At 39.6% G+C, this 17,647-nt stretch overlaps 1 protein-coding gene across 2 annotated transcripts in view; it reads left to right on the top strand.

Annotated features, from left to right (window-relative positions):
- Window positions 1-15,347, top strand: part of LOC307111047 (guanine deaminase-like) — a 77,355-nt gene extending 62,008 nt beyond the window's left edge. For both annotated transcript variants that reach the window (XM_079790742.1, XM_079790743.1), the window contains exons 11-14: window positions 4,191-4,337; window positions 8,154-8,281; window positions 9,434-9,461; window positions 11,517-15,347. In XM_079790742.1, coding sequence (XP_079646868.1) covers window positions 4,191-4,337; window positions 8,154-8,281; window positions 9,434-9,461; window positions 11,517-11,587 — 374 coding nt within the window. In that variant the 3' untranslated portion in view covers window positions 11,588-15,347. The remainder of the gene's footprint in view (window positions 1-4,190; window positions 4,338-8,153; window positions 8,282-9,433; window positions 9,462-11,516) is intronic.
- Window positions 15,348-17,647: the final 2,300 nt, after the last annotated feature.

The following is a 17,647-nucleotide window of genomic DNA, read 5'->3' as shown; positions in this document are numbered from 1 at the left end:
ATACTCTAACAACCATCTTATTTTACCCTGTAAATATTAGTGGAGAGGATTATTTGCCTTCTTGAGTAGGCCCTGAGCATTCCTGGTGCTAGGCTGGATTTAGATATCAAAGACCCCAATTCTCCACATCATGGGTGCAAGACATCTCCATCAAGTCATGTTGCAGTGACAGGGCATCTGCTGTCAGCCAAGTCTCTGTTACCTGGGTCCCGATTTGAGCTGTGCATGGGAAGCAAAGCTGCCATGGGGGCAGGAGACCTCCATCAGCAGGGGTGAGGGTTCAGGCCCCTGCAAACTTGGGGGGTGTGAAGGTCTGTGCCCCACCTCTGTTGACCCCCAAGTTCTCTCCTGATGGCCCCTTTGTGACTGTGCCTGTCTTAGGTTGTTCCTTCCCTGAGGAATCTTACCCGTCTCTGGCTAACCAGCCATCCTCCGGGGCCAAGCAGGGTGATGTGAGGTTTAGTTCTGTTTCCTTGGTCGCCTACGCCCCCATGGCCTCCACACCCAGCACCTGCCTTGGGATCCCCTCACCTGCTGGCAGGGTCCCAGCACTGATCACATATCTTATGGAACCCAGGTTTCTTCTCCAAGGAGGCCCAGCTCACCCCACTGGGCGAGAGACAGATCCATGGTACCAGCCATCACGAAGCTTCAACCTTGTCATGAACAGAAGCTCAGGCAACAGCTGTGGACAATTGGATTGTGAAAAGAGGGTCCCTCTTGGCCAAAAGGGCAAGAGGGGCCAATTTAGAATGCTCAGGTGCCTTCCCAGGGGGCCCTCTACACAGTGGAAGGGATTAAACCCTTTCATGTCCTTTTTTAAATTGCTGCCAGACATTCAAAGAATTAGTTTGTAAGTTTGTTTGGGATAATTGTATATTATGCTGTTGTAATTCTAAAATATCTAGAGATGTGTTACCTTTGTCTCCAAGCACCAAAAAGATAATTTTTTATTGATCCTCAAGGGTGTGACGTACTATTATAGGTAATGGGGGTAACACAAATCTGGGAAAAATTATAATGACATTGTAGAATAATATCATGTAAGGATATTCTTTGCTCTAGGCCATGGCAATTCCATTTCAAACTGGCTGCCAATTTCTTTTTGTATAGACAAGGTCTTAGCTACATTTTCTACTCCTCTCCCAGGAGCAAGTAGTGATAGTCCCTTTCTTTGGTATCCACACAAGCCAAAAACCTCTCTTTAATTTTACATACAAAGGAGCGATGGTTTGATTTGGTGTCATACAAAAGGGAAGCAGGGTGGAGACCCCTGTGTAATTATACTTCCTTGCCCCACCCATGGTCCTCCTGGATGACCAAGGTGTTTGGTATTATTGGTGACTACATTAGGAGGGGGATCAGCCCTTGTAAGGGCTCTTACCCATGAAGAGTCAGGAACATAAGTCCAAAATACTTCCCCATTTGCCCCAGGTAATCTTACCATATAGCTGATGACTGCTAGCATGGCAAGAAAGATGTTCTCAGGCATCCTTGGGGTTCTGGTTACCTCACAATTTTTTTTTTAATTTTTTATTTTTATTATTATTATTTTTTGTGTGTGTCCTATTCCCCCATTACCCTCCATCCCCAATTTGTGCCCCACCCCCCTGTTGTCTGTGTCCATTGATTAGGCTTGTTGCATGTACACAAGTCCCTTGGTTGATCTCTCCCCCTTTCTCCCACCAACACCCTCCTTCCCTGAGGTTTGAGGTTCTGATCCATGTTTCTCAGTCTCTGTATCTGTTCTGTTCTTGTTCATCAGTCTATGCCATTCATTATATTCCACAAATGAGTGAGATCATGTGATATTTATCTTTCTCTGCCTGGCTTATTTCACTTAGCATAATGCTCTCCAACTCCATCCATGTTGTTGCAAATGGTAGGAGCTCCTTCTTTTTTACCGCAGCCTAGTATTCCATTGTGTAGATATACCACAGTTTTTTAATCCATTCATCTGCTGATGGGCATTTGGGCTGTATCCAAATCTTAGCTATGATGAATTGTGTTGCTATGAACATAGGGGTACATATATCCTTTCTGGTTCGTGTTTCTAGTTTCTTGGGATATATTCCTAGGAGTGGGATCACTGGGTCAAATGGGAGTTCTATTTTTAGTTTTTTGAGGAAACTCCATACTGTTCTCCACAGTGGCTGTACCAGTCTGCATTCCCACCAGCAGTGCAAAAGAGTTCCTTTTTCTCCGCATCCTCGCCAACACTTGTTGTTTGTTGATTTTTTGATGATAGACATTCTGACAGGTGTGAGATGGTACCCCATCATTGTTTTGATTTGCATCTCTCTGATGATTAGTGACTTTGAACAGGTTTTCATATGTCTCTTGGCCTTCCTTCTGTCTTCTTTCGAAAAGTGTCTATTTAGATCAGTTGCCCATTTTTTGATTGGGTTGTTTATCTTCTTTTTGTTAAGTTGTATGAGTTCTCTGTAAATGTTGGAGATTAAACCCTTATCGTTGATATCATTGGCCAATATGTTCTCCCATGCAGTGAGCTTTCTTGTTGTTTTATTGATGGTTTCCTTTGCTGTGCAAAAGCTTTTTATTTTGATGTAGTCCCATTTGTTTATTTTCTCTTTATTTTCCATCAGGTTTTTTTTTTTATGAATACATATACACATAGAAGATGCTCAGTGACTGTCAATAAATGAATGAATGCATAAGAAGTTAACACACACATATAAAATCATTTCCTTTTATATTTTCATTGCCTTCTGGCTCAAATTTTTACTCTTGTATGGTTTGTTTAGAGTCATCTTGAAAATATTGTATCCTTGTGCTGATTCTGGTAAACAAATAACAATGCCATTCTTTATCATGACCATAGAGAGGCATGGGTTGGGAATAGATTTCTGAGAAAATGCATCCATTTTTTCTCCACCATTTCCCCAAGCAGTTTCTACCCTTAAGTCCTCATTCCCTATCACTTATGTTTCTCAATTGGATTTTTCCAGCAACTGTCAAAATAGATTATATTATTTCTATTTCCTGAGAAAATTGAGGTTCACAGGTACTAAGTAACTGACCAAAGGTCAACAAAACAAAAAAGTTCCAGATCCACAGTCTAAAACCAGGTCTGCAAAATGTGATGTTCATTATCTCTCTTTTCATGCCATCACACGGCCTCTCATTATATGATAAAGTGGGGATTCTACCTGCACTAATGTGTTGCAGGGAGGAGAAGCCACTGAGCTCACCCAGCTGGGCAGAGATCAGGAAGTTACTATAACAATGGAAATCCCTAGAAGAAAAGTTTGACTAAAATACCATGTTTTATATAGTCCAGGGTTTCTTTTTTGATCTGCACAATATTGTTCCTTTGTTGGAACTTTATTAACATAACTACCAGAAGGGTATAGGATGATTAAGTCATCCTGTAAGGCAGCAACATAATAAGACAGCTCTCAAAATTTTCTCAATAAATTTTTCCCTAAATCCAATGATGGATGTCTTCTTATAAGAGAAAATGAGAGACACTTAAAGACACAGATGGAAGACACAGATGAAGTTGGAGCCAGGTACTGAAGTTACACTGCCACAAGCCAAGGACTGCCAGGAGCCGCCAGAAACTGAGGGAGGAAGCAAGGGAAGATTCTTCTCGGAGCCTTTATAGAGATCATGGCCCTGTGAACACTTTGATGTAAGACTTCGGCCCTCCAAAGCTGTGAGAGAATAAATTCCTGCTGTCCTGTGCCACCAAATTTGTGGTAACTTGTTGCAGAAATCCTAGGAAACTAATGCCTGTGCACATTTGATACTAATTACAGGTTTTTAATACCTTTACATGTTAGTCTACGTCTAGTCTGGGTGTATAGATCTTTTCTTTGAAGTGTATTAAAGACTCAATATCTGTCACTAAAACAAACAAAACACTTGACCTATTAATAGTTGGCTGTTACCAAATAGTGATGGGCTGTAAAGTACAGCATAGGGAATATAGTCAATAATATTGTAATAACTATGTGTGGTGCCGGGTGGGTACTTGAAATATCGGGGGTATCACTTTGTAATGTATATTATTGTCTAACCACTATGCTGTACACCTGAAACCAATGCAAAATAACATTGACTATAAACTGTAATTGAAAAATAAAATTTAAAAATTCAACCTTATATACTTAATATTCCCTTTATCTCATAAGGTTACTGTTCTGGCTTTATTTTATCTATCATAGATGTGGCTGGTGGTTATTCATGTTCCATGCTTGATGCAATCAGAAGAGCAGTGATGGTTTCTAATACCCTTGTAATTACTAAGGAAAATGAGCATAGCCTCACCCTCAAAGAGGTATTCAGACTAGCGACTCTCGGAGGCAGCCAAGGTAATAACCATTGTTTTTCCTCTAACAACGTACAAACATGCCAATCTGTGTCCTTGGATGCATTATGAAGGTACATGATAGTGGCATCAGCAGGCATCCAATATTCATGACGGTTGCAGCTCACATAGCATACTCTAAATTTAGCAAGTAAGTCCATGCTGAAGCACGTGGTGGAGACATAATTCTTTCAGGACGCTCCCTTTCTTTCCCAGAAGAGATGTTTAATACACAGTTACCATATTAATTATTTTAATGGATTTATTTGCATTGGTCACATGCATACAAATTCTTTAAAATAATCAGTTTTTCCATTGAGTCAAGTAATACACTGTATTGCCCTAAGTGAAGATGATGATAATAATACAAATAGTAAAAATATGCCTGGCCGGTGTGGCTCAGTGGTTGAGTGTTGGCCTAAGAACCAGGAGCTCACAGTTGGATTCACTGTCAGGACACATGGGTTGCGGGCTCAATCCCCAGTATGGGGTGTGTGGGAGGCAAACAATCATTCTCTCTCATCACTGATGTTTCTGTCTCTCTCTCCCTCTTCCTTCCTCTCTGAAATCAATAAAAATATATTTAAAAAATAAAAATAATAGCCAAGAGCTCTTACTATGTTGTAGGCACTATGCAATATGCATTACGTATGTTGTTATTTACCTCCAACCACTGTTATTAATTCTATTTAATCAACAAGGTACCTGGTGGAAGCTTACACAGCTCTCAAACTATACAGTGCCATGATTTGAATCCAAAATATGATGCCAGAGTGTAAGCCCTTATCCTTTCACTGTGATACATTCCTTTGTAAATCCCAGCTTAGAGTATGCAATTTTTATGTAATTAAGTACAGTAATTACCCAAGTTTCTTTAAATGGAGAGAGATGTTGAAATATAGTGGGTTGATATGCAAATATTGTTCACCAGATTTTCCCAGTTCTCACATGTAACTATTTTTATGGGGAAAAATAGAAATCGGTAATTGTATTGCTTTCAGTCACTTTAGCATTATGGTGTATTCTAGATGAATGATAGTGAACATAGCATGAAACCTTAGGTTGCTTGTGAGAAATAACAACATACATATCAAGACAAATATAGATATATGCATAGATTTACATATAGCTAATCTGGGTCTTACGAATGGAAGAGGATGAAAACCAAGACTATCCTGTGAAGAGAAACTTCCTGGCTCTTCTTTGAATGCTCGGGGCTATGATGAATGCCATCAAGAACCTTCCAAGAAAACCAAGTAGAGGACATGCTTTTTGTATTTCTAAGTCTTAGGATTTCATGTGACGTTCCATGTTCTAAGTCACCATTCTTTTTTTTTTTTAATATATTTTATTGATTTTTTACAGAGAGGAAGAGAGAGGGATAGAGAGTTAGAAACATCGATGAGAGAGAAACATCGATCAGCTGCCTCTTGCACACCCCCTACTGGGGATGTGCCCACAACCAAGGTACATGCCCTTGACCGGAATCGAACCTGGGACCTTTGAGTCCGCAGGCCGACGCTCTATCCACTGAGCCAAACCGGTTTCGGCAAAGTCACCATTCTTTTAACAAGTGTGGCGCTCCTCACCCCCACCCTCATTGTGTTTGTGCACCTGAGTTCAAGCAATTGGCCAATCATCTTATTTTCATGGTGCAAATGAGTTGTATTTAAATTGTGCCTTTTTATTTTCTCCTAGGCTCTTTGTGAGTTGCTTCATCAAGATTCTTTCTGTCTGATCAAGCCAGCCTAGGTTGCTTACCAACTCATTTCTGCCTTGTTGTATAGTTTCCAAATCCATTTTCTTGGCTGCAGGGCTTGCTGTTATGGAGTTTCTTCTCCTTAACTTGTGTCTCTACAAGAGTCAGAGTGAAACAAGATGAATGGATTCCTATTTAAAGTGTGGCATCTTCCTGGCTTGCCACGACCTTTATATTCAAGATGTTGCATAAATCCCTTTCCCAGAGCCAACATGCACTCTAAAGGCAGCGAAACTGTATTTCCTGAAATGCATTTGAGGTGTTTACCAGCCCAGTGGGGCCTTACTGCAATGATGTTAACTAGGTCCATTTACAAATTCACCAAAAGCAATTATATCTTCTTTGGTCAGTTCATGCCTGAACTCTGCAGGTTCCAATAAATGGCTCAGTTACTTTATATATATTATCAAACTCTGGCAAATGAACCTGGTTATCTGGTTTATTAAACACACAAGTTTATGTTGAATACAGTTATTAAAAACATGTTTGTCATGTTTCTTTGTCGAGGGCACATGAATGAAGGAGGAGAGAATTTCCAGTGATTTTTTCTATTACATTCAGTCCTTCTCCATACTATTAGTAGAAGTCACCTAACTGCTTTTAATATTTCTAATTATTTTTGCTCCCTTGTCTTCCTATAAGAATTTTTAGCTAAAAAATCTTTCTTTAATGAGAATAAAAGAGGTGCCCTTTAAATAACCTTTTCAGAATAAGTAACATTTTTAAGACAGTGATTAGTACATTGCCAATACATATCCATACATCCATCAATATATATACAAAAGCCTAAGTGACTGTTATGACTGGTCGACCCAATGACTGGTTGTACCAGTTGCTATGATGCATATTGACCACTAGGGGGCACATGCTCAATGCAGGAGCTGCCCCCTGGGGGTCAGTACGCTCCCACAGCCAACCTCCTGTGGTCCCTCTCCCAAGCCGGCCCACCCTGATTGGCTCTGATCAAGACTGGGCCAGATGGCCACGATTGGCCCCATCACAGGCCAGGCTGAGGGTCCCCACCCATGCATGAATTTGTGCACCAGGCCTCTAGTAGAAATATAATGTATCAGATATTGTCTAACAGGGACATGCCAGCCAATATTTTCACATTGGACCATATCCTGACAGTGAAAGAATAGAAAAAATACATGTAAGAATTCAAATTAAAGTGCTACACTCCAGTTGACCCTCCCTTTATGCATGCTTTCATTTGGTACCTCAGTGTACACCTTTCTCAAATTACAGGCTGTCCTGAGCTCAACTACCCCCATCTTGTGAAACTAAATTCATGTTAGTGAAAGAGATGTTCTTTGTCGTCTAATACACATGAAACATGAATTCTAGCCATGAGGTGGATCAAATTAATAGACATATCAACCTATGCCCTGTTTTAGAAAACCATTCTTTTCTGGCAACCAGAAAATCTTTAAAGTTGCAAAGAAATTGGTCTACTTTCAAAAGAATTGGGACTTTTAAGTCATGAGCATCTGTTTACTTTCAGAAGTGATTTTTTTTTCTCTTCCAAGGATTTAAACTAAGGAATTTATGATGGATATGCCTGCATTGGCTAATGTGCAAAAGGATAATTATTTTTTATTTATTTGAGGTTTATTTCACTGCCATGAAAATAGATCTTGTCAGCTATTTCATAAAATGAAAAGAGCCAAAAGGACAGGGATATGAGTGTGTGGGGAGACTAAGAGGCAAAAAGATATTTTGTCAAGTGTCTTGTTTCTTGGAGGGATGGATGAAAGTCCTAGACAGCTGGACTATGACGTGCACTGATAGAGCTAAAATAGAGAGACACTATCAGAGTTATGATTATGGTGATGAAGGGAACTTTTTTATTCTCAGATTTGCTTTCTCTGTGCTTACTCGGATTTCTGTAAGTCAAAGTTTTGTGATCTGTTGGAATGAGAGAGTTTTTATGCTCCACTATTAAGATATTAATTTTTTTTCTAGTGACATGTTGGCTGACTCTGTCCTTGCAAACTGGGACATTGGCATGGTCTGATGGCTCAAAAAACTAACTGTTTATTAATTTATTCCACCCTGTAGCCCTGGGGCTTGATAAAGAAATTGGAAACTTTGAAGTGGGCAAGGAATTTGATGCCCTCCTGATCAACCCCAAAGCATCTGATTCACCCATTGACCTGTTTTGTGGGGATTTTAGTGATACTTCTGACGTAAGTAAAAAAACTTAATCAAAAGGCATCTATTTCCTGAAGTAATCACAGAAGATTTCTTATAGAAAACACAAACATTTTAATGAAATACAAGAGACTCTTAAGAGGGAAGCTAAATTTTTAAAAGTAAACAATTTCATGACAATAATGTTAGCAATGATGGTACTACTAGAATATTTGTATTTTGAATATATTTGTATATTTTAATGGTTTGTGCTATAAGAAGCCATAATATAGCTAGCACTTATTGAATACACTTGCTGGGTGCTAGATGGTATAGCATTAAGCATTTGCATACGTAACTTTTATTTAATGATCAAAACAACTCTTATGAGAGGTAGATACTATTTATATTGCCATGTAATCTGTGGGGCAGTGAGGCTTAAAGGAGGTTAAGTGATTTACCTAAGGACCCATGGCTGGTAATTAGTAATTAGTAGATAGAGTTGGGATTCAAGCCCAGGACTTCATGACTTCCAGAGTCTGTTGATTGACCACAATGCTACATTGATTTTCTCAATTATAAGAAAGTGAGTTTTATTACTTTGTTTCTTTTATTATAAATGTTTCCCTATATAGGAAATAAACTGGTTCTTCTTACTTTAATAGCAATTAGTTATAAGATATTGAGTTTTTCTAAAAACATTAATTACCATTTATAAATTTATTAATATTTACATATTTACTTGTTAACGTGAATATGTAAATATAACATATTGGGGGTTTCTAGAAGAAAGATTCTGGGTTATTTCAGGTTGATTGTTATTTTTATATTATCTATTCTTTTGCTCCTTTATTAGAATGGATTTCTTGGAATAGGGCTCAGCCCTATTCATTCAATCATTTTTTTTATATTATGCATCTCAAACTATTTGCATTATCTCATTAAATTAATTTATGTAAACTTTTGTTGTAAAGGTTCCATGGTTTTATATACCAAGAACTTTCAGGCAATAGATAAACATTTGTTAATAGCCAGTATTTTTTTTTTAAGCAAAGGACCACTTCTTTTTCATTAATAAAAGTAGATTTTACCACTGAGAAATGGATTTATATTTCTGGGTTTTGCCAACCCTCTACTGACTGTGAATTTACTTTTCTAAATGCACAAAAGTGACTATTTCTTATTATTACCTTTATTTTCCATTTTAGGCTTTTATCCAGAAGTTTCTCTATCTAGGTAAGTAGAAATATGTCTCTATGCTAAATAAAATCTTTCTTTGTCTCTATCTTGGGTATGACTCTCTGCATTTATGATACCACTTGTAAAACCCTATGTGTGATCATTTGCGTTGCTTTTTTAAAAAACATTTTTCAGCATGGAGTCCATTTATGGCACAATATTTAAAGACACACTGTGAGATTGGCATGCTCCTCTAGAACATACAGTCATAAATCCTACTCTGAGGAGTGGCAGGCCCAGGGAATGGCTAATCATACATCTTCCTCCCACACTCATTCTTTAGCCCGAGGCTGCCCTACCAGGTTGTATTTATGATAAGGTTGTGGTGGAATCTTTTCACACATGCTTTTTCACATACTCACATTCCATTGTATTCACGGAGGGAGAAAAAAAATAATGTACAAGATTCTACTCTGCCTCCCACTCCGTTGAGTGTGCTCTGAGCCCTGAGTGAACTTGGGATGGGAGAGACACCTGTTGTATTCATTGTGGAGCTGAGTTCTTACAGGTCCTTCATCTCACCACCTAAGTGTATTCTGGGGTGTAAAGCTAAGCACTTCTTTTACATTTGGGGCTAGAAAGGCAAACCACTCACTTCAGCTGAAAGGACAGCGATAGGGGTCAATTCAACTTTATGTGATTTCTGCCTTAGGGGCAGATTTCAGACCCCAGTTTTCAAATTAGATGCAGCATCTTCTACTGGTCATGTCCCCCTGTCTATATTTTAAACAATCTCAGAGAAACAAAGGCCATCTTTTTTATGTTATCTTTTAGAAGTGTGTTTTGCTTTTAAACCTCTCCCAGGGGCAATTAAAATACTTATTTCAGAGGGGAGCGGGATGGGAAGAGATTAACCAAATAACTTATATACATACTGTATATGCATAGCCCATGGACACAGACAATAGTGTGGTGAAGGCCTAGGGTGAGGCAGGTGCTGGGTGGAGGGGGCAAAGAAGGGAAAAATGGGGGACATCTTTAATATTCTCAACAACAACAAAATATATACAGGGTATCCCCAAAAATGTATATACACTTTGAAGAATTATGTTAAATCTGAAAAGAAAGAGACATCAATTGAGCTCTCAGCTGAGCCAGTGATGTATACACTGAGTGGCCAAATTATTATGATCTCTGAACGCATAATAATCTGGCCACTCCTTGTATATCCTATATAATAAAAGGCTAATATGCAAATTGTCCCCTCAACCCGGAGTTCGACCAGCAGGCAGGCCAGCCAACTGCCCATGTCCCCTCCCCCTGATCAGGCTGGCTGGCCCCCACCCATGCACGAATTCATGCACCAGGCCTCATATATATACATACATATATATATATATATATATATATATATATATATATATATATATCCTATCTAATAAAAGAGTAATCTGCAGATTGATCATCACTGCAACACACAATATCGCTGCCCCCATGTGGTCAAAGATCCTGCCCCCATGTGGATACAAGATGGCCACCACAAGATGGCCAGCAGGAGAGGGCAGTTGGGAGGCACCCGGCCTGCAAGGGAGGGCAGTTGAGAGGGACCAAGCCTGCAAGGGAGGGCAGTTGGAGGTGATCAACCCTGCAGGAGAGGGCAGTTAGGGGTGACCATGCCGGCAGAGGAGGGAAGTTGGGGGCAAACAAGCTGGCAGCAGAGTGGTTAGGGGGTGATCAGGCTGGCAGGCAGAAGCGGTTAGGGGCAATCAGGAAGGCAGGCAGGCAAGCAGTTGGGAGCCAGCAGTCCTGGATTGTGAGAGGGCAGTCGGACATCCCTTAAGGGGTCCCATATTGGCGAGGGTACAGGCTGGGCTGAGGGACAACTCCCCTCCGTGCACGAATTTCGTGCACCGGGCCTCTAGTGTGTGTGTGTGTGTGTGTGTGTGTGTGTATATATATATATATACACATATATATAATAATGGCCAGATTATTATGCGTTCAGAGATCATAATAATCTGACCACTCAGTGTATACTTTGGGGGGACACTCTGTATACATTTTTAAAAATACTAATTGACACAAAACGGTTCCATGATTTTTTTCTTTCAGGAGATGACCGGAATATTGAGGAGGTTTATGTGGGCGGAAAGCAGGTGGTTCCCTTTTCAAGCTCAGTCTAAGACCCTCGGCGTCTCCAAGTTCTCCTGGATAGCGTGGTTCTGCACCTCCTTATGCCCAGGCAGAGTTAGAAAGTCAAAAAATAGTACCTTGTTCTTGGGATGACTATCTCTTTGTGTGCTTACTTACAGTGCTCACTTGACAAATCGAAGGAAGTTGCACTAATTCTCAAATCTCTGGTTGGGAGGATTCAAAATGTATCCCTTTTGAGCTGTTCAGATTTACTTTAAGCTTAAATATAAGAGAATGTTATGACTAGTGGTGTTCTTATTATGAGATTTAAGTAAAATCTACCTAATATTTGGAAATGTGAAGAGGAAAGTTATTCCTGTGAGGTTCCATATTCTGAGCTAGTAAATATGAAAATTGGATATGGAAAATGAACCAGTGAATATATTTTTATGAGGGAGAAAAAGTTAGACTACAGACAAACATTGGAAAATCATTTCAGATTGCTTTAAAATTATATACTGAGCTTACTAATTTAAAAAGAGAACTCACTGAGATAAAACGTGTTTCTAGGTTGACTTTGTGTTCTGGAAATTTGCACTTAATGGAATTTACGTTTTAGAGACTTGTTATTGTTGCGCTTTGCCCTCTTTGGGGATTAATTGTCAGAAATTGAATGCCACGTGCTTTCTTAATATAGTTCTGTGCTTCAAAAGTGTTTGGCAGAAGTTGGGTAATAAAGATTTAAAGTCTCTTAGGAATAGTATTCACACAACTACGTGGCATAAATAGTTGTATTTTTGTGTACTTAAGTCACCTTAATGTATAACTGTGTGATGCTGTTATTACTTCGGTTTTATTAGAAGAGAAACACATTCCATACTCCGCTGTTGTGTAGACTGAAGTCTTCATAAATTGGGACAAGTGCTGGGCACTCACGAGCTGTCAATACTGAAAGGAAGGGTTTCATTGCAATGGCCTAGTCTCCCCAAGGATTATGCCATAGTCGCTGGCAATTTCATACTCAGATCAATCTGTTAGAACTTTTAAATGAAGGCAAATCCTATTAAAAATATTATTAAAAATCTTTAAACCTTGTATATCGCAAGCACTCTATTTTCCCAATTTTATCCTATTATACTTTTAATTCCTAGGAATTTTAGGACGTTGGAATTTTAGTATAATGAAAAATATGTAGACATCCCACATAATGTTTATATTAATAGGACTTAATCTGTACCAGACACCTAGGAAGATTAAGCAAAGCAAAGAGTATTTTTATGCCTCCTAACTAATTAGTGTATTTTCCCATAACCTAAAATTAAAAACAAATTATGACTATGATAAATCCTTTACAAGTATTGATGTGAATGCTATTTAAATACGATGTTTTTCTCCTTTAATTCCAAATAATATAAACTAACAAGGGAAAGGAGTAGATTTTCTTAATATTTCATAGCACTTACTAATACCTTATAATAGAGAACTTTATGCTCTCGAGGTAACTCCATATATAGAGAACTAAGGACAAAATTCTCCCTCTTGCATATAATTTTTATTCTCATATAATCATGCTTATTCAGCAGTAATTTGCCCAGTTATTGTTTTTTTTTTTCCTTTGTGGAAGCACTTTTAGATTTGATTATGCTTGACTACAAATATTTAGTCTGATTTTTACCAGTGGCCGATTTTTATTTTTTTTTTAGGACATTAAATAACTCAGTCAATCTAACTTCTAGTCTCAGTAGCTGTGTTTCCAGAATTCCTGAGCCATGTCACAGATGGCCCACCAGACTTCTCCCCATTTCTCGGTAGTGCCAGCACAGGAACTCGATTACCTGGTGTCTAACCCACAGGGGTGGGCTTAAGAATTTGGATGAGCTGTTCAAGATTCACGAACAGGCAGCAGCTGTCCCCAGCCTTTGAGGATCCTATACTTTTACCTTCCTCGAGGGTGTGCATTTTGAGGTTGAACATCAGTTTTCATTTAGGTTTAGGGTTCCTATGCAGTGAATATAAACAAGTGTAGTATCAGAAGCAGGAAGAACGGCCATATACAACCACTTTGTCAAATGTTAAGTTTAGCCCTGATAGTATGGTAAGACCTGAATATCTTGTCTAATAAATATAGAATGTACTGAAATGTCACATGTGCTTTGATCTTCCTACATCACTTAGAACGTATGTGCTTTATCCTCCAAGTGCCGTGTTCTGAATGGTGCATATGCTTTTTGCAGGACTTCGGGCCTTAGCCATACACGGGCCCAGATGTTCTGCACTTTGAAATGTGGCCTTTGCCTAATGTGGGTTGACCTCCTGGACTGTGGGAAGTCAGTATCCTCAGCCAATTCTTGTTACTTTGTGTTTGAATATTTTGCTCTCTGACAGGAAAGAATTAAAACTTCTAATCAGCCCCCTCACTTCACCCTACACTCTTTTGCCTCCGGTTTTGTGGTGTTTTAAATGGAATACACTTTAAGAGGCCCAAACATATCCAGCAGGATTGACTGCCATACATTTAAAAGAATATTTTTGCAATTAGAACACAAAAGCAGGCTAATCAGCTAAGATGAATTTAATATTCAAAAGAGAGTGAAACTTGGAGGAGGGCACAAGTGGTTGTCCTAGTCTTCGTGAACTGAGGCCGAGGAGGATCAGCTCCCTCATTTATTCTCCCAGCTTTTCCTCTGATTCAATTGTCAAAGGTTTGAGAACCTAGGAGGACACCTTGGGACAAGCTCCCTGCATGGCAGCAGGAGGTCTTTCTAAACTGATACCATGAGCATCAAACCCCATTGACTCTCCGTTTTACTCCCATGAGAGTTCTGCACAGTTAAGGAAGGAAGGCGGTAGGGAAACACTCGAGTGCTTTGCTGATTGTGAAGTGTGCCTTCCAAATCCCTGTTGGCAGCTAGAGCTGAGATGTCAGAGAGTAAACAATGGGTGTGAGGTCCAGGAACGTATTTTGAATCTTCACTCCTTTCCAAATTCTTCCTATTTTGACTCTTTTCATCTCAGAAGCAGACATATGGAAAGCCTTAAGGGCCAGCTGGAAGGCATGTTGGATCGGGTCTCTTACACATGGAAGAGATGCAGCATCAGGTGCTTCTGCAGCCTCTTGGACATCGTTTCATTGTTGTCCACGTTTTAAAGCTGATGATGATGCCAGAAACGTTCACATGTTTAATAAGCGTGTTCTGAGTTGTGAAAAGGGGGACTAATAAATGTGTCATGTCCAAAGTCTTAACATAAGTTCTAAATGGCGTGCATTATTGTGAATTTTTTCTTTTTTCTGAAGGCTTACAAGAGACATTTGCAGTTCCCAGTGGACCTAGCCATTTTAGGTATGACTTAGAACCCTGACACACCTTCATGTCTCCATTGGTCCCCAGGCGTGTTTTCATGCCCAAGCTCTCCTCCCTTTTCCTCCCACAGCCCTGAGTGTGCGGGCGCAAGCATCAGGGGGTTAGTTCTGGTCCAGATTTAGTGAAATGCAAACGTTGAACAGAGTAATGATGAAGCTAAATATAAATCCCAAGGTGTCTTTCACTGTCCTTGGGGATCAAGAGACTGAGTACCGGATGCTATGTGGCAGAATTTACCTGTCCATTTCCTCCTCAAAAGCCTGTCAGAAAGCATTCTTTATTGAAAACCACTTCACATTGTTGTCAAACTCCTGCTCGCTGCTCTGAAGAATAAATATATATATGTATGTATTCTTGGGGACATTTTTCTCAAAATTTGTGTGGTTTGCTTATTGTTTATGTGCAGAGTGAGCTCCTTCGTGCTTTAGAAAAAAATAAATGTGATTTTGTGTTTACATTATTTTCTTGTTGTTGTGAGTTCTATCAATCTGATAGAAGGGGATTAATCTTATAATGTTTTTCTTCTTTTAACATGAATTTTAAAAACCAGAATAGAATATTTAGCCTTGAGCTAACATATGTTTTCCAACCTACGATAATCACTATACTAGTAGATAGCTTTTAAAAATTAATGTTTATCCCTTTAGAATCATAATGCTACTGCTTTTGATTTTAGCATAGTTAATATTTTATATATATTTTAAGCCACAACCCAAAGCAAGAATGCTTTAAACATCAAGAATTAGTTCAAGAAACCGGTTTGGCTCAGTGGATAGAGCGTCGGCCTGCGGACTGAAGGGTCCCGGGTTCGATTCCGGTCAAGGGCATGTACCTTGGTTGCGGGCACATCCCCAGTGGGGGGTGTGCAGGAGGCAGCTGATCGATGTTTCTTCCTCATCAATGTTTCTAACTCTCTATCTCTCTCCCTTCCTCTCTGTAAAAAATCAATAAAATATATAAAAAAGAAAGAAAACATCTTTAAAAAAAAAAAAAGAATTAGTTCACATGCCCTGGCCAGTGTTGCTCAGTGATTAGAGCATCGGCCCATCTACCAAAGGGTCCCGGGTTTGATTCCTGGTCAAGGGTACGTAGCTGGGTTGCAGGTTTGATCCCTGGTCCTAGCCCGGATGTGTGCAGGAGGCAACCAATCAATGTGTCTCTCTCACATCTCTCTCTCTTTCTCTCCTATCCCTTCCTCCCTTCCACTCTATCTTCTATCTAAAAATCAATGGAAAAATATCCTTGGGTGAGGATTAACAACAACAACAAAAAAGAATTAGTTCACACATACATGTGTATTCAAAACAAAAATATCAAAAATAACAATTTTCCTATCTCTGATGGCCTGGGCTATTTTCTGCACTCTTTTATTCTGTTCTGTCCTATTCTTTTATATTTTACTAGAGGCCCGGCGCACAAAATTTGTGCGTGGATACGGTCCCTAGGCCTGGCCTGCGATCAGGGCCATCTTCCCCAGCTGCCTGCAGCCGGCCCTGTCCCCCGCTGCCTCCCACCCCTGGTTCCCTGTTTGCCATCAGGTGATCCGTGCCTGATGGCTGGGGGAAGGGACTGAGAGGTCAGCTGTTCCCACCTGCTCACTGGCCCTGCCCCTGCTGTGGGTGGCCATCAGGCGATTGGAGCCTGCCGGCTGGGGAAAGGGACCAAGAGGTGGTCAGTGAGCCTCATAGTGACTGGTCCAGCGGTCATTCTGCCGTTAGGGTTAATTTGCATATTACCCTTTTATTATACAGGATCTGTTTAACTATTTTTATTCTGTTTAATTATGTTTGGTTTCTTGAACCTGCATGGAAGCAGTTCCCAGTGTCCTTGAGCTTACGCACTCAATCTCCGTGCCTCCATCCTGTGATTTGGGCATGACATGCATGCCTGCCTTAGAGTCATGAGGACCAAATAAATGAATCCATAGCCAGAACTCGAGATAGCACTGGGACAAAGTGAGTGCTCACCATAGAGCAGTTATTGTTTAAACGAATACACGCTGAACAGAAACAAAAATAATTTTAAATGTATTTTTATCTGTCTAGTTTTTAGAACCTTAATTGTGATGCTACAGTTTTCTCTGTACATAAAATTATCCTATAAGGATTAAATCTGATTTTGGGGGGCACTATTATGTTCATTTTTTAAATTTATAACATGAAGCATAAGAGAGTAGTAGATTTGGTCTATAAATTCACCCTCAATGTTCTAAGCACTTACTAAGCACCCTTTTTTTTTCTTCCTCCTAAAGAATAACTTAGTTAAAATACCCAGAAGAGAATCTTTATGTGCATAATCTTGCAAAATGTGTGCCTCATTTACACATTGTAGGCGCTCTGAGTTCTGTAATAGGTAATTAATAGATACATGCAAATTACTGCATGGTACCAAATCCAATATTTAAATAAAGTTTAGACATAAAACAAGGACAGTGGTAGGGTGTTTTTTTTTTTTTTTTATCTATCATCTACCTTTATTTTTTTTGGTTTGTTTTTTTAAATAAATCTTTATTGTTCAGATTATTACAGGTGCTCCTCTCCCTGCCCCCCCCCCATAGCTCCCCTCCACCTGATTCCCCACCCCACCCCATACCCTTACCCCCCGCCACTGTCTTCATCCATAGGTGTAAGATTTTTGTCCAATCTCTTCCTGCATCCCTCAGGCCCCCTTCCCCATGATAATTGTCCATCCCCTCCCTTTCTATGTCCCTGATTCTATTATATTCACCAGTCCATTCTGTTCTTCAGA

The sequence above is a fragment of the Cnephaeus nilssonii genome (genome assembly GCF_951640355.1).
Source record: "Cnephaeus nilssonii genome assembly, chromosome: 14".
Taxonomy (NCBI): Eukaryota; Metazoa; Chordata; class Mammalia; order Chiroptera; family Vespertilionidae; genus Cnephaeus; species Cnephaeus nilssonii.
The sequence above is the reverse complement of the archived record's forward strand: the minus strand, read 5'-3'. Positions and strand labels throughout refer to the sequence as shown.